Raw genomic sequence first — 27,182 nt, forward strand, 5'->3', positions numbered from 1 at the left:
AATTAAAACGTAATTCTACATCGAATTGCATTGTAATTGATTTTAATTAAAACACAACCTTATATAGGAAAGCGTTTTAATCAAGTTCATATCGCAGCTATATTAAAAGCCAATTCATCGATCAACTATATTAAAAGTCAATTCATCGATCAACTATATTAAAAGTTTAATCCAATGTTGTTACAAGGCCGATAAGACGTGCGTGTTTGTGTAATATTAGAACACACAGAAATAAAACAAAATTAGGCAGAGGGTTGGCTCAAGACAAACTATAGTCATTATAATCAAATATAATAATTATAATCAATATCTTTATAGAACATAATGTAAAACACTCAGAAAGAAAATGAATACTATTACACTGTCACATTGTTAAAAACTTATAATATCATCTTCCTACTGATTTATAGATTTGATCTGAACACAGATTGGATCCTTTAGGGTGATGTACAATACCACTATCTCAACATGTACAGCAAACAAATAAGATGTGTAGTTTTGCATATTTAATTACGAAGTTTGCATAATGTCCATCAGCAACAATCTTTAGCCTGATGAGATCGCGCGAGTTGTGCCCTCCGCGGTGCTCCAAACCCAACATGCGTCTGACAGAACGATGTAGTTTTTCACTTTCCCAATTGCAGTGACAGCCATCAAAGAGTAACCATTCATGGAAGAGTTTATTTGTTTGTTGACATAATGTGTTATAAGATGCTGGCAAATTTCCCCCAAATGTTTATCGTTTTGTTGAAAACAGTTTGTGATTTTTGCCGACAATGCAAACATGGCTTTGATTGACGGTGTTACCATGACCACCAAAATGAATATTAATTGAAACTCATTGCAAGAATGATTTTGCCGACAAGACATACATAATTCTGTCAGGTGTTAGTGAGATCTGATGCTGTTCGGCCTGCGAGGGCGTCACTCACACCTACATGTCAGGCTACAACAATCTTATGACAGTTTAGACATAAAGTCAAATACTTTAGTGCTGTCTTATTAAACCCAGTTATCAAAAACACATTCATTAAGTGCAAAACTCAAATTTTAATTTATTTACAATATAGTTAAAATTCTCCAATAATATAATTATACCTCCAGAATCAAATGAATCATATTACAAAATATAAACTAATTTATGCTGTAAATTACATGGTTTTCTGCACTGACCAACAACATCCAATGTGGTAGTCGACTAAACACAGACTGATCTCTCAGGAAAGAGATTCAAGATATTACGAACCAAACTCAATAGTTTCATCTGTGATCTTCTTGAAATCATATTTGCCACGTCCATCCATATGTAAAAAGTACTATAAAAAAAAAAAGTGAATAAAGTAGATTAACTTGACATTGATCATAAGAATGCATATAACATAATATTGATAAAGACACGGCTACCAAATCACAAAATCCAATCATATAACAAAAAAAGAAATGCATGAGTGTGATGCTCATAAGAAATATCATTGAATAAAATCAGCATGTCTGAGAAAAAGTTGATGACATGTTTTGTGATTTTATTGTTTTTGAGAAAAATGGCTAAATTTCAGCGAAACCTAAAAACAACTGAAGACAACAATCAATCAACATGTATTCAAGTCACAGTCAGTGTACACAAAAAATCATCATCGAACTCAAGAACTCATCAGCAAAGGCTTTACAATTAGATGACAATTTTGGTTTCAAAAACTCCAGGAAAGTGTTCTAGGTTCTTCATGTAATTAGGTGTTTGTATGCAATGGTTGGCTGCCCCCATATAGTAAATACTGGTAAATTAATCGCATTTATTTTATTATCACTTGTATGCCATCATTCATGATGTGTCTTTGTACGAGATTCAAACCAAATCTGTGAAAGTGCAAAACGGTAACAGTAATCACAAAACAAGTTTACCATATTTATCCGGGTATAAGCCCAGGGTCTTGAACATGGAAAATTGCCAAAAAGAAGGGGTGGGCGTTTGCCAGGAGATCCCCGGCAAAAAAAACGAAAATTCGCGAAAATCGGCAGGGAATAGAACGACAAATGAAAACATGCAACGGAAATAAATGAACAATATGCAACACTAGAAGTAGAACAAAAATAATGTATTGCTTATAATGTGACAAAAAAACAGAAATAATAAAAATCGACAGTGAGGAATCATTTGAATTAGGATTTTCCCGCCGACAAACACGCGTGAACTCAAAATGAATTAAAATGTCAGGGGTTAAACTGTGTAAAATGATTACCGGTCTCCACAAATTACAATAAACCGTCATACAAGATCAATAATAATTTACAAATTTACGCAGTAAAAATTATAAAAATTCATAGCTGTTTGAAAAAACCTTCTCAGATCTGTATTTGTACGTTCATTGCCATCTTCGTCAAACTCAAAACCCTCAAAGTCCAGTCGGCGTCACTGTAGCCGCCAAACAAAATCCCTACAACTTATTCCTGAAGTTCGTCGATATCGTCCCACACAATTTAGACTTAGCACTTTTAATCCACGGATTTCGCAGTCTGTCAGCTTGGCACTTTTCATTCATGTCTAATCATAATAAAGAGACAAGAAAAATGGGGTCGCTCTACTGCGATGGCACACGATGCTTTTGTTTACAGTCTAGCAATCGTCTTTGACCTTTATGCATCTGCTTTACTGATTGGCTAATAATGACATCACTACTAGTATTTCATCATAAAGGTCAAATCGTGACATTGCTTTTTTATCAGACTCAACGCTTATTAATCACGGTGAAAGTTATCATTCAGCAAGTTCCGGCGGTTGGAATGTCTCACTATATGGATATCGCGGTGGACTTGAAATAGGAAGTTTTTTTTTATCCAACGACAGAAGAATATTTTCAAGACGGTGATGAAAGATGGTAAAAAAGTTGGCAGTCTTTGGCGTGACATTGCAAAATTGCTGACCCCAGTTATAGATTCGCAAGCTGCTACAAAATATTTTATAAAGCCAAAATAACAAGATTTCAACCACTCTCCCAGGTACGGGTTGCTACAATATTGCAACATTGGTTTCATTGTCGACGGGCTCTAAAGCCGATCGAGTGCGACACTTGCGGCTCTCCTTCTTTCGATTTGCCTGAATCGTTTCTAAGTTACTAAGGAAGCACAAACCAAACAGCCGGCCATTTTTAGGGCCACGACATATTTTAAAAAGAGAACTACCGTTTCTGCTTTAATATATATTTTTATAGACTTGCTGACTGTTAGGATTCAGAACGCGCTGCCCTGAAGGCAGAAAGCTGTCACAGCTATTTTGCGTTCACCCCTTGTTTTACGCAATTAAAATTTTTTATAAGTATCACGACAGTCTTCAAGAAAGTCAACTGTTAATACAACCACAGTCAACGAATAGAAAATAGTTTTTTTTGTGTAGAAAAAGACCCCCTGGGCGTGTGCCCGGATATGATCTCAACTCCTTTATTGTGTCAAAAGTGGGGGGTGGGCGTTTGCCCAGGCATGGGCTCTTACCCGGATAAGTACGGTAATAGTAACTCTATATGAGTAACGTCAATACTAAGTTTGAATGAAATTGGTCCAAATATTTGGAGCTAAAATGGCCACCAGACGATTAAAGGAATGAAAAACTAATCAATGAGTATACGTCTCCAAATAAGATTTGTCTTTGTACCAACTGTCCGTGTTGATGATGTTGGACATACAGACAATCACACAGAAGCATGGAAGGAACCCAGATTTTGTTCAACAGGGACTAATATAGCAAACCAGTGAATACATTTTTTTCATAAACTTGTTTCACCAATTGATTTCAAAATAGGTTATTTGATATTGCTGAATATGTTAAGTTTACCTCATGGTGTTTCCATAGTGATTTCCTGTGTGAGACTGTAAACAATGTGATACCTTGTTCTTTACAATAGTTGTACATGAACCCTTCCACATCCACGCTGACAGCACTAGTACACTCATCTAAGATGGCAAACTGTGGTTTGTGGTAAAAAACACGTGCCATCTAAGGGAAATAATTTACATAAAAGTTACCATGGCAACTAACATTTCTCTTGTTTTGTGATGATAACAAGCAATAGTGTGCACAGCAAATGATTACAGATGTATATATTCATCTTTACGACAAAAATCAGGTTTGTTTTACTTACAGCTATTCGCTGTTTCTCTCCTCCACTGAGTACATCCATCCAATCTTGTATAGAATCCCATCCACCTTCTCTCTCTAACAAATAACTCAACTGAACCTGAAATAATTTCACAAATAAATTTCACAATCAAAGTCTTTTATATCTCTGTATACTGTTTCTATTTCTTACTTCACTTTCAATGGAGCACAAAATACAACCAAAGACACAAATATAATAGCATATATGTATAGTGATACTAACTGTGAATTGTAACTGTACATGTTCATTGTGGGACTATCATGCATGTACATCAAGGACACTATACTATTTGTTGTGAGGAAAGCACTGCCACAGACAGGAGACAAGGTGATACATGACAACACACTGAACAGTATTAATAACTTGTATATTACGTACATATCCAGATTCACAGCATGATTGCAACAGACATACTAATTCGTTGGTTGTCGTATATTTTTGTATCTTGCGGTTGAATAATTTGTACAATGTTTCTAACTATTCATTTGTGGACTGTCTATACAGATACCTTGTCTAAGTAGTCTTCCAAGCTCTCGTCACTGAAGCCCTTACTATTCATGTCATACTTGCTGTCGGGGTATATCACCTGATCACGGAATGTACCAATCGTCATGTACGGCCTCTGTAATCAGAAAACAATATCTGATTTTATACTACCCTGCATTTTTATCGTATAAATAGAATCTGTAACACTATTTATTCATCTACGAATTGTGTGATATTTTCTGGTTAGCAAAGAAACTTCGCCAAAATATTTAAAAAAAACACCTTAAAAACTGCCGAAAAAATGCCCTACGCGATTTCTTGTTCCCATTTTATTTTTTTTCAAAACGCAAACTGCCGTTTAATGGTCGAGGGAAAATTTACGGCAGAATCCGGTACAATAATTGTACAAATTACCAAAGCATATGAATACCCGGAGTATGCCTTAATTCAGAAGAGGAATGCAATAGTCGTTATTAGTCTTACAGCTTACCTGTGGGATGTAGAAAAAGCTTTCCCTTCTCAGGTTTTGTCATTTTTCCTCCAAAAAGAGGCCATAACTGAAAATTAAACAATTATGTGCATGTTGAGTGACATATGATGCAAAAAAATGGTTAAAACTGAGTTATTCCATGATATAAACATTTCAAGTACTTTGGTATTGCAAGTAGAACACAGTTTATTCTGTGTTGCACAGGTCTCAAGATAGGAAAGACAGGAGCTTAATCCGCAATATAAAAAAATTAACTAATAGAGATGTACAATGTCTTCCGTTTCTAAATCCAATATTACCTCGCCTAGTACTCTAAAGAGTGAACTTTTACCACATCCATTAGGACCACAAACTAACACATTCATACCAGATGGAACTTCAAATGTCATATCTTTGATCAATAAATCACCATTCGGAGTTACCAAGGGAACGTGTTCAAACCTGAAAAAATAATAACAACCACAACTCAGTACAATCACACTCAGACAACACAAACATTTTTAGATTTATGTTTTGTTATTTATTCATGATAACAAAATATTTAGTTACCTCAGTGTCAGTCAATATTCAGTTTTAATGACCCTCAGTGTTGGTCAATATTCAGTTTTAATGACCCTCAGTGTCAGTCAAAATTCAGTTTAAATGACCCTCAGTGTTGGTCAAAATTCAATTTAAATGACCCTCAGTGTTGGTCAATATTCAGTTTTAATGACCCTCAGTGTTGGTCAAAATTTAGTTTTAATGACCCTCAGTGTTGGTCAATATTCAGTTTTAATGGCCCTCAGTGTTAGTCAATATTCAGTTTTAATGACCCTCAGGTTGATAATTTCCTCTTTGAGTCATTAAGATTAAATATTGGCCTCCACTTTGGTAACTATTGTACTCAACCGCATTAGCGCCCAGGGTCCTCAACTCAGAAAATCATTATTTTTTAGGGGTGACTTTTACAATGAAGTAACAAAAAATGGTCACAAAATATATGCACATTTTATTACACGAATTAACGAAATTAAAAATATTAGTCTGTTGGAACAAAATCAAAATCTTTCTGCCATGATGTATTTGCATGATTTGACCTGCAACAACGTCCTTTGATCTAATGGGTCAAGTCGGTTATTAACCAATCAGAATGCTGTATTGTACCAACGAAATTCTTTGGAAGTTACAGAAGACTTTCTGGAAATGCAATGCGGAAGTGAATTATCGATATCGAAGTACGATCTGTTGGAATTAATTTCGGTGAATAAATGACATGATTTTTTCAAAAAACTGGCTACCGGTACTAGCAATTTTTGATAGGTACCAGTAAACTAAATATGGCATGAAATATTTACTACATTTTACTTTTATTAACAGGTCTTTCTTGAAGCGTAGTTCATGCACGGTTACCGTGCTCTACGCATTCACAACATATTCACGGCAGCAATATCCACACTGTATCATATAAAAACGATTACCAGTATTCGTTAAGCAATGATCAAAGACCAAGTTTAAATTAGTTGCATTTTGAAGGGGTGGGCACTTTGCTGAATGTGACCCCAAATATAAAAATTGCACAAAAGTGGGGGGTGGGCGCTTGATTATTATGAAATCTTTAGCATCTAACAGACCTGATCAGGTGATCTTGCAGTATGACCTGTCCACTACCAGGGACCAATGGCTGCCTGTCTTCTTCACTGTCAGAGTCTACTAAAATATCAAGCAATAGTCCACCATCAAAATATTGCTATTGCCAGTTTGCATAATTTTCCTCCAAAATGGCATAAATAATATGAAAAAAAAAATTTCTTTGTATTTTTTTGTTGACTGCAATGTCTATTTAACTAGCATATGTTAGCCAATCTAGCTAATTTGGCTAATTCAGCTAATCTAGCTAATCTGCAATTTTGATAATTCAAGATGTCAAGTATTCAGTGACAAGTATATTCTCACACTTTTAGTTAAATTATGATTCTTTTAATTTGTGCCTTAAGTCAAATGGTATGTAGCAATTTCCACATGCAATGATATTTGAAACTGATATCATTAAATTGGTAACATGAATACATCTCCTAAACTGACAAGAGTGTAATGAATTTTAAATACCTCGGTTTCCAGCAATGGATGACGTATTAACCATTGTTCGTTCATAGTGACCACGATTGAGGTCTTCCAACACACTCATCAAGTCTGTAACACGAGCTGTAAAACTGAAATACAGTAGAAAATAGTCTTTACATACAAAGTAGAGATGAAAATGTTGCATACAAAATGTAAAGAGGACCATTTCCATTTATGCACTATTCTCCATAGTTGGATACATTTCCTTGAAATCCAAACAATTGGAATTACAATCATTGTTGCAAATAACACATGTAGTAAGTTACAAATGAGTTTTATAACATGGTACATCCACAGAAAATTCAGAAAGTGAGTCATAAACCTACCCGGCTAGTCTCGTCATTTCTCTACCTGCCAATACGATTCTCCCTATAGCTTGAGCCATTTTAACCAACATCCGACCAGACTTATAGTAATCCTGTAAAAGACAAAATCATAATGTAATCTTCCATGATAATTATTAACATCATAACAATACTAGAAAACAATTTTAACTTTAACTTTCAAAACTTTTACTCAAAATCTGACAACTGTGTCAAGTCTGTCTGGTTGGAAAAGTTCAAATAATGGTTTGAGAAAAGTAAAGATAGCTCTGTTGTTAGCAATGCACATTTCAATTAAAGAACAGAAGATATCATTAGAAAATGAACAATATGTATAGTATCAATGCAATGGGACTTGCTGTTTTCAACAAGAATTCACAAATATTATTTTCGACCATACATGATTGTGGTTTTTAACAAGAAGAAAACATCACTTTTTACCAAAAATGACAAAAATATTCATCAAAATTAGAGAATTGAAGATATCATCATGAAATGAACAAATTTGAGAGTGGTCCATATGTAGTATCTATATATGTAATATCAAAGCAATTGGACTTGTCGTTTTTAACAAGAAGTCGAAAATATCACTTTTTACCAAAAATGACAAAAATATTCACCAAAATTAGAGAATTAAAGATATCATTACAAAGTGAACAAATCTGAGAGAGGTCCACATGTAGTATCTACATATGTAATATCAAAGCAATTGGACTTGCGGTTTCTAACAAGAAGTTGAAAATATCACTTTTTACCAAAAATGATAAAAATATTCACCAAAATTAGAGAATTAAAGATATCATTACAAAATGAACAAATCTGAGAGAGGTCCACATGTAGTACCTATATATGTAATATCAAAGCAATTGGACTTGCAGTTTTTAACAAGAAGTTGAAAATATCACTTTTTACCAAAAATGACAAAAATATTCACCAAAATTAGAGAATTGAAGATATCATTACAAAATGAACAAATCTGAGAGAGATCCACATGTAGTACCTATATATGTAATATCAAAGCAATTGGACTTGCGGTTTTTAACAAGAAGTCGAAAATATCACTTTTTACCAAAAATGACAAAAATATTCACCAAAATTAGAGAATTGAAGATATGATCATGAAATGAACAAATCTATAAGAGGTCTACCCAAGGTACATATACACCAAGTATCAAAGCATTCAGGCTTGTAGTTTTCAAGAAGAAGTCGAAAATGTAAAACATTGACACGGACGACAGACGACGGACACCGGACAATCACTCATATGATAAGCTCCGCTCGACAAAGTCGACAGCGGAGCTAAAAAGTGGTCACATAGTCCCTGTCTGATTATATCAGCTGAGATTAGCCTAGTATGAATGTAATGTGGTTGAGGCAACTAACAGATAGTGATGACATAGTCCCTGTCTGATTGTAATAGCTGAGATTAGCAGAGTATGCATGTAATGTGGTTGAGGCAACTACCAGATAGTGATGACATAGTCCCTGTCTGATTGTAATAGCTGAGATTAGCAGAGTATGAATGTAATGTGGTTGAGGCAACTACCAGATAGTGATGACATAGTCCCTGTCTGATTGTAATAGCTGAGATTAGCAGAGTATGAATGTAATGAGGTTGAGGCAACTAACAGATAGTGATGACATAGTCCCTGTCTGATTGTAATAGCTGAGATTAGCAGAGTATGCATGTAATGTGGTTGAGGCAACTAACAGATAGTGATGACATAGTCCCTGTCTGATTGTAATAGCTGAGATTAGCAGAGTATGCATGTAATGTGGTTGAGACAACTAACAGATAGTGATGACATAGTCCCTGTCTGATTGTAATAGCTGTGATTAGCAGAGTATGAATGTAATGAGGTTGAGGCAACTAACAGATAGTGATGACATAGTCCCTGTCTGATTGTAATAGCTGAGATTAGCAGAGTATGAATGTAATGAGGTTGAGGCAACTAACAGATAGTGATGACATAGTCCCTGTCTGATTGTAATAGCTGAGATTAGCAGAGTATGCATGTAATGTGGTTGAGACAACTAACAGATAGTGATGACATAGTCCCTGTCTGATTGTAATAGCTGTGATTAGCAGAGTATGCATGTAATGTGGTTGAGGCAACTAACAGATAGTGATGACATAGTCCCTGTCTGATTGTAATAGCTGTGATTAGCAGAGTATGCATGTAATGTGGTTGAGACAACTAACAGATAGTGTGATGCTATAGTCCCAGTCAGATTGTAATAGTTGAGATATTAGCCAAATATGAATGTAATGTGGTTGATGCGACTAAATGACAGTGATGACATAGTCCCTGTCTGATTGTAATAGCTGAGATTAGCAGAGTATGCATGTAATGTGGTTGAGACAACTAACAGATAGTGTGATGCCATAGTCCCTGTCAGATTGTAATAGTTGAGATATTAGCCAAATATGAATGTAATGTAGTTGATGCGACTAAATGACAGTGATGACATAGTCCCTGTCTGATTATGAACTAAACCCAAATTTTTAAGATTTCACAATTTTTATGGATAAATGATCTCAGTCATATTTTCTCAGACCCTGTATGATGCCAGTATGTAACTTAACAAATCACAATCATCAGTTTCATGTGACTATGTACAGGAAATTGTGAAGATATCATGATTTAAGTGATAATTGCTTGACACAATGTGATGATTGTGATTGCTTCTTACCTCAAGAAGCTCAGTGTGAGAGCTATGCAAGTGCCTTGGATCACTGAGATTTAAAAATGGCCGACTTACAACAAGATAACCCACTACTGTAGCAATATCTGTAAAACAAGCAGGAAGTGATATCATAATATGATGCATTATGGGATTCTTACCTCCAATCGCTCATTATGAGAGCTATGTAAATGCCTTGGGTGAGTTAGGTCTAAAAATGGACGACTAACAACAAGGTAACCCATTACGAGTGCAAGGTCTGTAAAACATAAAACAATCAAGTTACAAAAGACAGCATAGCAACAGAATGAGAAACAAAAATGGACTGCATTAAAAATTATTGTGTTTTATCAATAGTTTTGACATTCATAACATTTTATTTGAAAATCTTGCCTCTGTATCTAATACCTTTTAAAAACATCCCTAAACTTGAGAATGGTATACGCCAATATATTGTTACAATGGTCAGATCATTGTAAAACAGGGGTGGCCATTATACTTACATTTGGCAACAATATTATCAACAAATCCCATATTGAACCTGAACATGACGAAATCATTGAGGTGACCGATCAGTTTAGCAAACGTCCCCCTAATGGTCTTCTTCTCTCGCTCTCCTCCTTGATAAAATGCAATCTCTTCAGAGTTGGTTATAAGACGTGAATTCACGTAGCGGAACTCCCCTTCGTAACGCTGCTCAGTAACGGTCATTTTGCCAATTGGTCTTCTTAATCTAATGACAGGAAAGATTATTTATAAATTTCTATACGGTAAGGCTTATTTGTATACATACATTAACATACGCTCACTTGTATTCGTGGTAAAGTTGGTAATACATGCCTGGTTAGTATGAGGCCGGAAAATGCCAGATAACCCATCATACTGGCTGGTCCCTGGATACCAATAGCTCCAGTTAACTCTCTTATGTAAATGACAATATCAAGTAAAGGCTGCAACAAAGGAGGTACAAGAAATATTAATAAGATTACAAGGATGAAATGTTTCATCTGCTGTGATGAAGTGTTACGTACTACTGGGGGTAGTGTTACATCTGCTCTGGTGTTATGTCTGCTATAGTGAGGTGTTACGTCTGCTGTGTGTGGTGTTACGTCTGCTAGAGTGTTACGTCTGCTAGAGTGTTACGTCTGCTATAGTGAGGTGTTACATCTGCTGTGTGTGATGTTACGTCTGCTAGAGTGTTACGTCTGTTATAGTGAGGTGTTACGTCTGCTGTGTGTGGTGTTACGTCTGCTAGAGTGTTACGTCTGCTAGAGTGTTACGTCTGCTATAGTGAGGTGTTACATCTGCTGTGTGTGGTGTTACGTCTGCTAGAGTGTTACGTCTGCTAGAGTGTTACGTCTGCTAGAGTGAGGTGTTACGTCTGTTGTGTGTCGTGTTACATCTGCTGTGGTGTTATGTCTGCTAGAGTGTTACGTCTGCTAGAGTGAGGTGTTACGTCTGCTGCGTCTAGTGTTACATCTGCTGTGGTGAAATGTTACATCTACTGAGTGTAAAGTAATGCATCTGTAGTAAAGTGTTATGATAATTGTACACTCTATAGTGTACAGACTTATTCTGTCTCTATTGTCAAGCAATATCGCAGGGTGGACATGGTGGATAACATGAGGTACACACAATAAACCATGATCCAACTGAATTTAGTGGAATATAAACTGCGCTGCTGAAATAACACAAATTTATTGTCCTGGATGGACATTAGTAGATATATTTGCTCGGAATTCTACTGCCTCAGCAGCTGTCATAGTAAAATTATGCACTATTTCACTGTATGAGCTTGTAATCATGACTTCTGTGTGATCTAGGCCCTTAATTATCCATCCTTGATTTGCTACATACTTTACTTAGATTGGAGTACAAATCCACAACGCTATTACAATATTTCTCTGTATCCTGTGTTAACAACTGATCAGCATTGGAAATTCTGTTATCAAGGTTGGTCATCTTGTAATAAGTGTTCCCCCTAATGAAAATATAAAAAGATATTAGTTTGCGATGACTCCATAGTTAAAAGAAAGTTAAAAGAAAAATGATAGCATCATCAAGAATCTCATTGATTCATCATAGAGATAACACAGCGAATACCTATATATATATTCCAGGCATATATTCTCACCTGAGATATTTATCATAAAAATGATCAGTGAGTCTCTGACGAAATCGCAACTTCAACATATTCAAGCCAAACTGAAAAGAAGAAAAAAGCAATTAACTCGTAGCCTATAACCAGGAAAGACTAATGTCACATATCTGGGAGGTATGCTAGTGTATAGTCAAGCATATTATAGCATAACACTTACCAAGTTATGCAGGTACATAGAACAATACCGGTACACTAGCATAAGTGAATTCTCGCTTCCCGAATTACTGATAGACACGATGTAATTATTTTTGTGCATAGGTAACCTATCTAGTAACAGGCGAGGGTAGGACAAAAATATGAAAAGGCAAAAGAACAATAGACAGGCAACCCTGGAAAAAGTCAGCGGCATATTTGAAACAATTTTTAAAAGACAGCTAGAAGACCTATATAATACAGCTGTGAATCGTGGATTACCAGTTAAAAAAAAAGATGATTTTTGCAGAAAAAATGAACTGAGAAAGAGATAATATGTGTGTGTTTTGCTGAATAAATATTACTGTGATATAGGTTTTTAACTCCCAAAATACCCTGAAATATGAAAATATTACGCTATAGCCAAAGATAATTTGCATGTTCGTTTTTTCTTGCTAAGGCAGAATACTATACAAATTTTCAATGGCTGATACAAGTTATTTGAAAGAGGATGGCACTTTTATTTGAGGAGAGTTTGGAACACAGGCGAGCGACTCCGAACACATACTATAAAAGTCTACCTATGAGCCAATCATTGAACACATACTGTAAAAGTATGAGCCAATCATTGAACACATACTGTAAAAGTATGAGCCAATCATTGAACACATACTGTAAAAGTATGAGCCAATCAATGAACACATACTGTAAAAGTATGAGCCAATCAATGAACACATACTGTAAAAGTATGAGCCAATCATTGAACACATACTGTAAAAGTATGAGCCAATCATTGAACACATACTGTAAAAGTATGAGCCAATCATTGAACACATACTGTAAAAGTATGAGCCAATCATTGAACTTATACTGTAAAAGTATGAGCCAATCAATGAACACATACTGTAAAAATATGAGTCAATCAATGAACACATACTGTAAAAGTATGAGTCAATCAATGAACACATACTGTAAAAGTATTAGCCAATCAATGAACACATACTGTAAAAATATGAGCCAATCAATGAACACATACTGTAAAAGTATGAGCCAATCAATGAACACATACTGTAAAAGTATGAGCCAATCAATGAACACACACTGTAAAAGTATTAGCCAATCAATGAACACATACTGTAAAAGTATGAGCCAATCAATGAACACACACTGTAAAAGTATTAGCCAATCAATGAACACATACTGTAAAAGTATGAGCCAATCAATGAACACATACTGTAAAAGTATGAGCCAATCATTGAACACATACTGTAAAAGTATGAGCCAATCAATGAACACATACTGTAAAAGTATGAGCCAATCAATGAACACATACTGTAAAAGAATGAGCCAATCATTGAACACATACTGTAAAAGTATGAGCCAATCAATGAACACATACTGTAAAAGTATGAGCCAATCATTGAACACATACTGTAAAAGTATGAGCCAATCATTGAACACATACTGTAAAAGTATGAGCCAATCAATGAACACATACTGTAAAAGTATGAGCCAATCAATGAACACATACTGTAAAAGTATGAGCCAATCATTGAACACATACTGTAAAAGTATGAGCCAATCATTGAACACATACTGTAAAAGTATGAGCCAATCATTGAACACATACTGTAAAAGTATGAGCCAATCATTGAACTTATACTGTAAAAGTATGAGCCAATCAATGAACACATACTGTAAAAATATGAGTCAATCAATGAACACATACTGTAAAAGTATGAGTCAATCAATGAACACATACTGTAAAAGTATTAGCCAATCAATGAACACATACTGTAAAAGTATTAGCCAATCAATGAACACATACTGTAAAAGTATGAGCCAATCAATGAACACATACTGTAAAAGTATTAGCCAATCAATGAACACATACTGTAAAAGTATGAGCCAATCAATGAACACACACTGTAAAAGTATGAGCCAATCAATGAACACATACTGTAAAAGTATGAGCCAATCAATGAACACATACTGTAAAAGTATGAGCCAATCAATGAACACACACTGTAAAAGTATGAGCCAATCAATGAACACATACTGTAAAAGTATTAGCCAATCAATGAACACATACTGTAAAAGTATGAGCCAATCAATGAACACATACTGTAAAAGTATTAGCCAATCAATGAACACATACTGTAAAAGTATTAGCCAATCAATGAACACACACTGTAAAAGTATGAGCCAATCAATGAACACATACTGTAAAAGTATTAGCCAATCAATGAACACATACTGTAAAAGTATTAGCCAATCAATGAACACATACTGTAAAAGTATTAGCCAATCAATGAACACATACTGTAAAAGTATTAGCTAATCAATATTACAGAAGTGTTACTTACCTTTAATATGTTATTCACAAGCGAAATCTGAAGAATACAAAAATTGAGAAATAATTAAGCATTCAAATTTTGATAAACTGTTTAAATATTGAGACAAAGTTATTTTAAATTATTTTTATTACACCGGAAATGACACAATTTACTGGGCATGGGGAAATTGATTGGGATGTCAATAATTACAGTGTGTTAAGGTGTCCACATTTATGCACAAAAATTTGGATGGCATACATTAACAGGGAGTTGAGGTGTAGTAGACACTTACTGAGAGTTTAGGCCTTCACATGCATAAAGTTAAGGTGTCCAGATTCACTGAAAGATGTGGTGTAATACACATTTACAGGAAGTTGAGATGGCCACATTTATAAAAAGTTGGAGTCCACAATTATATTGAGTTTATAAGGAGTTGAGGTGACCTGATCTATATAGGAAGTTGAGATGTCCACATTTACAAGTGGCCACATTTATAAGAAGTTGGGGTATCATTAATTTCATAAATCTGAGGTGCAACTAGTTAAAGAGAGAAGAAATACTTACTGCTGGCATTGCATAGATGAACTTAAATAGGTAATATCTGAATAATTTGACATCTCGTCCAATAATAGCACTTTCTATAGCAGTACCATTGGATATCATCCAGACATCACAGTAGGTTCTAGCTATTAACATAATAGCTATTAGTATAACATAACCAGTCTACAAAACAAAATAGATGAGAAGAGTATAACAAGATATAAAAGAAGACAGAAATAAGATCTCAGAATGACCATTCAGAACAACTTACCTCCAAAGTGAACCATCCTGGTATTAAGACTTTAAGAATTCTCCACATGCGACTGGGAAAAAAAAAATATAAGGAGAAAATATTTGTAGGTACCAAGGCAGAATTAACAATAAAACAATTTAATTTTGATTAATTTTGCAAGGATCCATACATGATTTGCAATAAAGTAGCCACATCAGTACTTTTATAGTTAGAACTAAGGCTAGCCAAAACCAAACCAAATAAAAAACAGATCAACGTGCATATGTATGCTATTATTTTATGTCTTTATACAATTCCAAGAAATGACATTGGATGTATGGATTGTAAGCAAAACATAAGTCTCTGTTTCGGACTACTTTTGTGAGGATTAAATAGGATTGTGCAAGTTTGTTACTCACAATACATGTAAATAGCAGTTCTCTTAATAGTTGAACTCACCTGAGAAAGAGTCTGTCCAATGCTGCTTTATCTCTTGAACCACCGGTTTGTTTCTCCCCAATTTTAACACCAAGATGGGGTGAGCTAACACTGCAAAGAATAAAGTGATGATGCATATACTCCACTGTCTTACTGCATTCATTGTAAGTTAGGATATTGTTACAATTTATATACATGATATATACCGGTAAATACTATGAGGTTTATTTGAGTGACAGTATACATATAGGCAGTTCAGGATCGCATTAATCTACACAAGAGGTATAGAGAGACTGAGAGTAAAGGTATATAAAATGCAATGTTCCTCCTCTGAAAGATCAACCTTTCAACATTGAGCTAAAAAAGAAGTTCAAAAACAAATTGTTTAATTATTGCAACAGAAGTTTGTTTCACCTATTCATACATGTAAGTATAGCATATCGGTTTCATGGTAATTTTGTCTTTATTTCATTCACTTTCAGGTCATTTACAACATGATCAAATGTTGTGTATCTGATTTACTTTTATATGGGACTGTTGTCATGGTAACAACACTGAATTGGTAGGCCTTTGTCATATATATATTATGTAACAAATTTGTTAAAATTGGTGAGATTCTAGCATATGAGAGCACTGTGAGATGAACAGAAATGTTATCAAAGTCTAATGTACTTTGATCAGTGTACAGTGACCTTTGACCCACCTCTGTATATAAACTACAGATAATGGTGTGAAAAATGAATCATGTAGTTATTCTTTATAATAAGAATAATATATCCAACTATAAAATATAATATCTAATATTTCACTCTGTTATTTTTCACTTGTATGCCATTAAAATTACTATCACTGATTTTTGCTTTCTGTCAGTCTGAGTAAAATTGTACAAACCTGAAAAAAAACAGATCACTCAAAATCTAATTAATGTACAAATTTGACTGATGATGTCAGAATTGTTTTTTAAAGTAGTTTCTGTCAACTGACATTATTGCCTTATTCAGACATAATCAAATAATGATTTGTAGATGATGTCCTTTCTGTTCCAACAAAGATAGTAATAGTTTATATGTTCTTACTGAATGGGGCAAAAAAAACACACTTATAATTAGTATACATGTTTCTGGCATAGGTAGATACAGAGATATAGAGAGTATAACCATTGCAATGACATGTGCTGAAAATGACAAGGGCACATTTTACTTTTTTCTGTAAGTATGAATTCTTATGTATAAACTCCACATAAAGTAATAGCATGTTTATTTCAAAATTAATTAAAACTGAGTTTTAATTAACTCTCAATTAGAAAACAAGGATACACAGAAACAAGAAAGGGTAAATGTACTGTAGTTAGTAAATTTGCTCCATCATTCCAAATGATTCTCAAAATTCTGTGTCCTTCCATTCATAATATAAAAGTTTTAAAATGTAAAATTAGGGTGAAATACCCTCTGCAGAAAGTAAATGGGAAAATATTATATTTTATTTATATATTATGAATTAGTGTGGGAATATGAATACTGAATAACACTAAGTACACTAGTTTACATTATATGGTTTCAATGAAATCACAATGCATGGAATAAGTTGTGCACCCTTGTTATGTACAATTAACCCAGACAAGTAGAAATATCTGAAATGCCTTTATTTATCGAGTTGTTACCCCCAAAATATGTTGTTGTTTTTTATCCTGAGCAGCCAAATTATATCACAGTCAGTAACAAGAGTGGGCTGCATGATAGAGCAGATGACAGATGTTTTTTTCTGTTTATTAAAATAATAATATAATATTCTATCAGATTCCAGGCTATGTAATCAACACAAATTGTCCATAAACATTTGAAATTCAATCATCAAGAAGAAACAGTTGACAACCAGGCAATCCAGTCTTAAAGATAATATTTTTGTGCAACACCAGCTTGATTAAAATAACTGCCATAGATTGATTGTTAGATATAAAAAGTTATTAAGGGGCTTGGTCTAAGTGATATAACTTTATTTTAGCTGGAATTAATTTTCGCTGAAAAAACTATTTGGGTGTTTTGTATGGAATTTATCTCACTGAATTTTCACAAGTTGAATGTGAAATAAAGAAAAAATCATTACTTCAGCAAAAATTAAATCCAAGAGAAAATTAAGTATTTTACAGTAAATGTATTTTTTTTGTTTTTGTATGTTTGTTGAGAATAGTTTTCTTGACCACTGATTTATGGTATGTTTTCGTTCACACAAAATTTTGTGTTAAATAAAATATATATCTATCAGTGTATCTATCGATTCAGATTCTGATTTTAGAAACTTTCTATACTAATCCCAAGTTAACTGCTGTAATTATGATTGTATACACAAAGTACTCAGTAAGGAAGGGGAGATTCATTTCTATGATACCAGGATTTTTTTTGAACAAGGAAACAGAAGTGCAGCGCCCTCTTACTCTGGGGAGCAGATCCACTGGCAACCATTAAAATTCTGATTGACCAGGGATCACATGTGGCCACAGTCTACAGCTGTGACCTGTCTGATAGTAATTTTGGCCCCAAGGAAGCCATAGAATGCTCCATTTTAACTTGGTGGCGCCACTCAATTGCAGTGTTCCCTCTTGCAGTTTTTTTTTAGAAAAAAACCTGGGTACCATTAACCACAGTAGGGGTCAGTGAACTGGTCACAGGTCAACTCGCACCAAAACCAACTCGCACCAGACCAACTCGGACCAATGCTAACTCGCACCAATGCCAACTCGCACCACCACTAATGTATTGGGCGATTTAAGAGGCATTCAGCTTTGCAGTTAAAAATAAACAGGTCGATACGTCTAACTATTCTAAATACCTTAACTGGAAGCAAAATTACATAAGATTTCCCACCAGGGTCGATAAAATCGACAATTTTCAATGTCAACCGAAAACATACGCCACCATCTTGTTCTTGGCGTAAAACTAGTTCCAGTACTGTAGGTTCATTTTTCGGCCAAAAAAAGGTATTTGTGGTCGCTAGATAGATGTTTTAGCTGGTTAAAATAAAGAAAACTGCAGAGAGCCATAAATTTGTAGGCGGGTGTCGAATCATCGGTCTATGCGACTTTTCAGGACTGTGGGAACCGAATGAACAGCGGAAGGAGGCCAACCTACAGGACTGTACTCGGGGCTATCGCTATATATATGCTAAAACTACGTAATCCTTGTGTAAGTTGCACATTACCAAAATTGCAGTTTCAAATACCGACGCCTGAGACGATCTACGCCAGTTATGAATGCTACACATTACCGAACCGGCAGGTTCAAATACTGACGCCTCCTACAAGGGTAAAATAGCGCAATACTTGCGCAAGTCACACATTACCAAGTCCGCAGGTTCAAACGCTGACACCTTGAACAATAGTAAATCCACACCACGTTTGGTGCCGGGTTCTCTTGTACGTATTGTGGTGCCAGGATCTCTTGTGACCAATCCGAATTCAAGTAGGGAATAGACTTCAATGTTCAATAAACACATTAACACATACATATATTTTTTAAATAATAAAGATGCAAAAACAATAATAGAAATAGCAAAATACAAAGAAAACTGTTTCAAAACAAGAGAGATAAAACTGAAAACAATATAGTCAGCTAACTCAAGATAAAGTCATGTACATGCATTAGTAAACCAAACATTCACCAACACAAATATGGAAAAGATTCCAAATTACTTTACCATTCATTTTTTTTCTACTTTTATTTGCTTGTTTGATTGTGTGTATTTTTATTCTCATTTTAATTGTTTGTTTTTATCCACATCTGTATTACATTTTAGTCAAAATCCCAATAGGGATACGCAATTATCATTATACAGCGTTGCATAGACTAAGCTTATTTCGTATTTTTCATGATCGGCATGAGGCCGATTGGGTGGACGAATGTGAAGCTTTGGACAGCTTATCCACGATATGAAACTGTCTAGTAATCATGAATGTTGTATCAGAGAATTTACTCCGTTTTCATACACTCGTATACTGCAAACAGAGTAGAAAATCAGCAGAGTAAACTACCGTGCAACCTGTGAGTAATTGCTCTTGCCGCCGTGATAATGAGATGCGTTCAGAACTATATACAACGTAAGTCATTGTTCTATGTGTAAATATATATATAAACTCCGATGTTGTGTAATTTCTATCATATATTATTTCGCCGTTAATAATTTCAAAAACTCCGATGTTATGTAATTTCTATCGTATATTATTTCGCCGTTAATAATTTCAAGAACTCCGATGTTATGTAATTTCTATCGTATATTATTTCGCCGTTAGTATTTGTCTAGAACTCCGATGTAGTGTAATTTCTATAGTATATTATTTTGCCGTTAATAATTTCAAGAACTCCGATGTAGTGTAATTTCTATCGTATACTATTTCACCGTTAATAATTTCAAGAACTCCGATGTAGTGTAATTTCTATCGTATACTATTTCGCCGTTAATAATTTCAAGAACTCTGATGTTGTGTAATTTCTATCATATATTATTTCGCCGTCAAGAACTTCGATGTTATGTAATTTCCATCGTATATTATTTCGTCGTTAGTATTTGTCAAGAACTCTGATGTAGTGTAATTTCTATCGTATATTATTTTGCCATTAATAATTTCAAGAACTCCGATGTTATGTAATTTCTATCGTATATTATTTTGTTGTTAATAATTTCAAGAACTCTGATGTTATGTAATTTCTATCATATATTATTTTGCCGTTAGTATTTGTCAAGAACTCCGATGTAGTGTAATTTCTATCGTATACTATTTCGCCGTTAATAATTTCAAGAACTCCAATGTTATGTAATTTCTATCGTATATTATTTCGCCGTTAATAATTTCAAGAACTCCGATGTTATGTAATTTCTATCGTATATTATTTCGCCCGTTAAGACACATACGTTGAAAAAACATGTTACTAGTTTTTGAATGTACTACAGTAGTCTTCCATTGTCTGTCGTCGACCCCCGCCACCACGCACTCCATCAGCGCCCCGATGGCGGACTTCTTGTCGGGTATAAATATTCGATATAAATGCAGTTCTTTACCGGAAATCGCCAGTCCGTTTTCTTTGAGTTTAAAAATGACCTACAGTAGGGTCGGCATGGTTAGTCAGTCGCCGGTACGTTCGCCTCCCACTCATAGGCGGTTGTACCGGTTGCCGCTGATTAACTGATTCTGGGCAGAGCTCCAGAAGGAGTACCTACACTTTATGCAAATTTTTTTTAATTATGCTAATTTATTCATGACGTAGCAGTTTCTGTGCTCATGAATATTCATTAATTTGTGGGTCAATACATTTTAAAAGGGGCGATATATTATTTTTGGGGAAAGAGTTAGAAAGGGGGATTAGCAATCCTTAGGGGGTCAATACAAAAGAAGTGACGCATTTGGAGAGCAGCCATGCTCCTCGTGTCTGTTGTTGCACGTGACCTACAGCTGTCAACTGTGTTCGTTCTTCGACGACTTCGACTGGCTTCCTTGTGGGGTAGTATTCTTGTGTTTTGTTTTCCTGACTTGAGTTTTTGAATCCGCTGTTTATGATTTTAACGTCTTTGATGTCTTTTGTAGGAGTGTCCAATCCGTGATTCGAACTTGCGATCTTTGAGTTCCCAGTGCACTGTCTTGTCCACTGTACCACAAGTGTCTTCACACAGGAGTTAGGATTTAAGTTCTATTCATAGGAGCACTGTCTTCACTAGCATTCAAAAATCTAACTAAACATACTGGATTCGAACCAGCGATCGCTCACATTGCTGACATAGTACAAATCAACTGAGCTATGTGGGTAGTCATGCAAATTAAATAATTTGTTGTCATATTTAGCTTTATTTCCAAATGGTGTTTGCGAGAAAAAGATTGGCAGGCAAGGGAATTGAACCCAGGTCCTCCTGATCACTATGTAGAGAACTGACCCACAAGACCACAATGGATTGACTGGATGTGTTTGCATTTGATAAGACTATATAGTGTGTATATATATAGAAATACAACATATTTCTATTATTGAGTTACAATTGTCCAAAAAATTGCCAATTTTGTGTTTTTACTTGTGTAAACTATATGCATGCCATAACCCGTTAGTGTACATCTTGCCAATTGGGTGTTTGCCATTTGCGTTGCCCATACCTGACCCGACCCTAACCCTAATGCCAAGACACGTTCCTGTTAATAATTCCGTTGCCCATACCTGACCCAACCCTAACCCTAATGCCAAGACACGTTCCTGTTTATAATTGCTCAATAATGATACTCTGTTGTGCACTGTCTGCGGGTAAGTTGCATTGATGTCAACTGATTAAACAAGTCGCGTTTAAGTAATTTCCACTATTAACAAGTGGTTAAATTGTGACAATAAATGTGTGGACAAATATTTGAGATTAATTTTGGTGTAGACAACTCTAGTTTAATTATTTTACACCATTACTGTAAAATCTGTATTAGAAACCGCGGCTTCTATTAAAATGGTACAATGCAACAGAGGGAATGCGGCTTCTATTAGAGCATCTACACATATGAGAAATGATGAATTTTTGGTTCTCAATTATTCAAAAAGAATGGGTACGACTTCTATTAGGGATGCGGCTTCTAATACAGATTTTACGGTACAAGTTGTTAAATTGAGAGAATAAATGTCTCAACAAATATTTAATACTTAGTTTGATGTAAACAACTCACGTTTGATTAATTCCCACAATTACAGGTTGTTAAATTGAAAGAATAAATGTGCGGACAAATATTTTAGACTTATTTTGGTGTAGACATCTCTCGTTTGATTAATTCCCACAATTACATGTTGTTAAATTGAGAGAATAAATGTGCGGACAAATATTTTAGACTTATTTTGGTGTAGACAGCTCTCGTTTAATTATTTTACACCATTACAAGTTGTTAAATTGAGAGAATAAATGTGTGGACACATATTTTAGACTTATTTTGGTGTAGACAACTCTCATTTAATAATTTTACACCATTACAAGTTGTTAAATTGAGAGAATAAATGTATGGACAAGTATTTGAAACTTATTTTGGTGTAGACAACTCTCATTTGATTAATTCCAACAATTACAAGTTTTTAAATTGACAGAATGAATGTATGGACAAATATTGATCATTATATTTGTGAGTAAATACCTGTTGTTTAATTAATTTCCACCTCTACAAGGTTGAGAGAATAAATGTGTCGACAATTTTTGATAATTATTTAGGTGTAAGAACTCGTGCTTGACCAACTTCCACCATTGCAAGTTGTTAAAATAATGAAATAAATATACTGGTATCTTTGGATATTTGATTCAATTGTGAAACTTTCTAACAAAATGTTAACTGCTGGCTTCGAACCCTCAATCAACAATTCCGCAGACACAGTATAAATTCAACAACACCACAGAAGATATTCGTCTGTTGCCTGAATTGTTTTCGTAATATAGGGAACGCCATCAACACTTTAACAAAACTTACCTTGACTTGGGTCTTGTTTATCTCTTGTCAAAATCTGGAAACTGTTGAACAAATTGCGCGTCGTCCAGTTTAAGACGTTAGTTATTTTATTATTTATTCATTCAGTTTTGTATGGTGGAGTTTTGTGAGGTTTATTATTTTTTTGCGACGTTCTTTGTTTACTTGTTTACGGTTTGAGAGATTTCAGTTCATTTGATTTACGTTTTCACGGTAGCTCTGAACGGGACTCGAACCCACTGTCTTTTCAAGCTAATTTTGTTTTATTTTGATGGCACGCTTGTGTACCACGCCAAGACGTTGGTCGTTAAGTGGTGTTCATTTTTCTAACAACTCCAGTGTTCCGATGAGTTGAACGGAAAAGCCAAAACGATTGCTGGTTTCTGATTGCTTCGGTTCTGGTGAGTGTGTATCTAGTGTGATTCGAACCCATGTCGTTTGTATTGGGCGTTTTTTTATTTCCCATGTTGGCTACGCCGTAATATGCAACCACTTCCCCGTTTTATTGTGATTTTGAGTGTTTAATGATGTCTTCCTCACCCATCACTCCATGACCCAGTTTCAACCACACGGCCATTTTGCAACACAGTTCGTGACCCTCGGCGTCACCCGACTGACTATATGAGCGTTCTGTTCAACTGTTAAGCTAGGATTTATTACCGTTATTATCATTATATTGTCACATGATTTGTTTTACCTTATGTGTAATGTCTTAAGTATCTTTATTGTAATTTGTATATACCAATTCGTATATACCGAGGAAACGACCCCGATTGAAGGTCATGTATTTTATGACGTCACCAATTCGTGTGTAGGTACTGCTTCTAGATCTGTGCCGAAATATGATCGTGGTGCGAGTTCGTCTGGTGCGAATTGGATCGAAATCCAGTGAATTATTGCATGGAACTACAAACCATGTTGTTCCCTGATTGTTGTGATTTATTGAGATTTGTATATGCTATACGATGATAATGATAAAGTGTACAAGCAAATAATTGTTTAGACGTTGTGAAATACAGATGCAGTCTTTCTGATTTGACCTTTTGCCAAGTTTTGGTGCATTCTGTCGGTACCCTCTGTAAATCGGTGTGCCGGATTGACTTGTCCGTCACGGGTCATTCCAGTTTTTGTCCACACCCCCCCTACTGATGGGTTAAATCCGAGGGGTCATATTTCTACAAAAAGTATGGATGGTCCAATTCCGAGAGGTGTCATTTTTTGACTATTTTCTTTTCTATATCCACACCCCTACAGATGATTTAATTCCGAGGGGGGTCATATTTTTGATATTTTTTTTTTCATATCATGCACACTCCCCATAGATGATGTGAATCCATGCGGTCGTAATTTTTAAGCTTCCAAGGGGTAGGTTTGTAAAAAAAAAATCTGTCAGCCAAGAGACCTGGGGGGAGGGTGTACGCCCTTTTAAAATGCATGCAGTCATACGTGGCTGTACCCCTGCTCGCAAACTGTTTTAACCCAAGAAAATCTATTTATTATTCTACGACTGTGCCGATCAAGCCCACACAAACATATCAGTCGCAACTTAGAATAAAGAATAAACCAATGTGTTGGGGCAAATAATTCATGTGTATACTTGATACATTCATTTAAAAGAGTCTGACTTGTACATTTCAGTTGTTCTCAAATTTCATTGGCATCCATGAGCTGGAATAGTTCACATTATAAATTTTAAAAAAACTCAACTCGACATGTGGCTATTACATCGGACATTACAACACTTGTATACATTTTATTTATAATATTTGAAATCTCTGTATTTTACTGGCTGGCATAATTAGAAAGTTTCGCGTTCATTCCCTTTATTCTAACTCTAGGCTCGCACAGCAATTCACATTTATTGTCAAGACCATGAATGACTGGGAAATTACAAGAATCACAAAAATTTCTAATAGAAAATTAAATAAATTTGCCTTAGTCAAAAGCTTGGAAACTAGTCTATAATAGTTAGCAGAAAAACATTTGTTTTATTTGCCTGAGCCTTGGAAGACGTACATAATATAAAATAAGATTTTGTGAATATACATCATGCATGGTCTCAGATAATGTTTAGAAAGTTTATTGTTCCGCGTAGACCAAATATAATCACGCAAAGTATAAATTCAAAGTGTTTTAATACATTGGTGAGAGGTCGCATGCACTTAGAAAAAAAAGCCGAAGTCAAAATTTGGTACAACATACGCCGCGACAACTGAGTGATCAGCGACATCATTTTGGGGCGCAATTGAATTCAAGTACTTCTTTGCAAAACTTGCTGTGCTGCGATGCTGACATCAAGTGTATGTTGACCGAAGTTTGGCACGTTACCTTAGCAACCCCTTTTGTTCTTGCTTTGTGTGTCGTTCTAGGCCAATGTTGGTAAGTTACTCACTGTTGCATCATGGGATTTAAGTTGTTTTCCTAACTTAAATAACTTGACCATTTTTCAGGCAAAACCCATAGATGTTGTCCTGGATTTTGTTTTTGGATTTGGTTAAGGGGGTCAAATTAACCTATTTACAAAGGGCTTTCAACTAAATATACAACTTTAAATTAATGTTTTTGTGACATTAAATCCAAAGCAGTAAACCTGTGTATTAAAGTTTTACCAATAGTCATTAGACCTTGCAAATTATGAGCAATAAATTTTTTTTATTACACTCTACATATATATATGCACTCTAGATGTATATTTTTGCATTTACACTGAGCGCCATATTGCTTCATACACATGATTTGTGAATCAGTCCGCAAATTACCTGGCCATTCAGTTGAACGTACTTCTACATTGCAATTACTAGAGATATATCACAATAAAAAAAAAATCAACACCAATGACAAAAGTCATTCAACTAAAAGGTGCACAAAGCAATGTGGGACACAAACATCCCTCTAGGTGACGTTATGACATCACTCTAGTTGTGCAGACCCCCCCCCCCCAAAAAAAAAAATCATTGATTCCTTCCAACTGCACTGCTCTTTGCAACATACCATCCAATTTACCAATTTCTGTTTTATAATTAGAAGACCCAAGTAGGCCACTTGCAAGTCACACAGCTTTTTTTCCAAGGGGTTCTGTTTTTGTGTGTATCCGAGGGGTATAATTTTTTCACATACCCATCCGTATACGTCAAATCAGTAGTTTCCAGGGGGTGTGTTAGTGAACAAAAATCCGACACCTGAATGGTGGATTTGAATCCATAGGGTGTCATAACCTTAATATCCATCCGTAGGGGGGTTGTGGATAAAAACTGGAATGACCCCACCGGTGGTTGGATATGACTCGGATATGGGCCATCACACAAAACTATATACTCACCCTTTCGGCAAATTACCTTTACGCTTTTTGGATAATGATGCATAATACAAAGCCGCAGCAATGCCTACTGCTATAACAGAATTCCTCGGCGATACACGCAGAAATTTACTGAATACCGCCATGATCAAATCGAATGATCTTTCCCCTAGGGTTAAAGGTCACACAGGAATATATAAAAATGAACAATCGAGGGCGCTCGTACTAAAATACACACACGCTAAAAAAGCATACTCACAGACAATATGATGCAATACATTAGCAATTGTAGCAAATTTTATACTATGTTTCATTTGATCCAGTCTGCAAAGTCGCATGCAAAGTGGGTGAATTCAC

The 27,182-nt window shown here is 35.1% G+C and overlaps 1 protein-coding gene across 1 annotated transcript; it reads right to left on the minus strand.

The window, feature by feature from the left end:
• Window positions 1-254: 254 nt before the first annotated feature.
• On the minus strand, window positions 255-26,978 carry LOC100374507 (ATP-binding cassette sub-family D member 3-like). The gene is given in 20 exon segments (XM_085503098.1): window positions 255-1,316; window positions 3,824-3,985; window positions 4,131-4,226; window positions 4,657-4,770; window positions 5,125-5,139; window positions 5,141-5,191; window positions 5,424-5,565; window positions 6,735-6,813; window positions 7,210-7,313; window positions 7,551-7,642; window positions 10,242-10,339; window positions 10,736-10,965; window positions 11,073-11,182; window positions 12,090-12,213; window positions 12,367-12,437; window positions 14,892-14,918; window positions 15,426-15,584; window positions 15,673-15,724; window positions 16,093-16,182; window positions 26,850-26,978. Coding segments are annotated over 20 exon segments (2,016 nt in total). The 5' UTR covers window positions 26,972-26,978; the 3' UTR covers window positions 255-1,238.
• Window positions 26,979-27,182: the final 204 nt, after the last annotated feature.

Source organism: Saccoglossus kowalevskii, chromosome 9, assembly GCF_978046115.1.
Source record: "Saccoglossus kowalevskii chromosome 9, keSacKowa6.1, whole genome shotgun sequence".
Taxonomy (NCBI): Eukaryota; Metazoa; Hemichordata; class Enteropneusta; family Harrimaniidae; genus Saccoglossus; species Saccoglossus kowalevskii.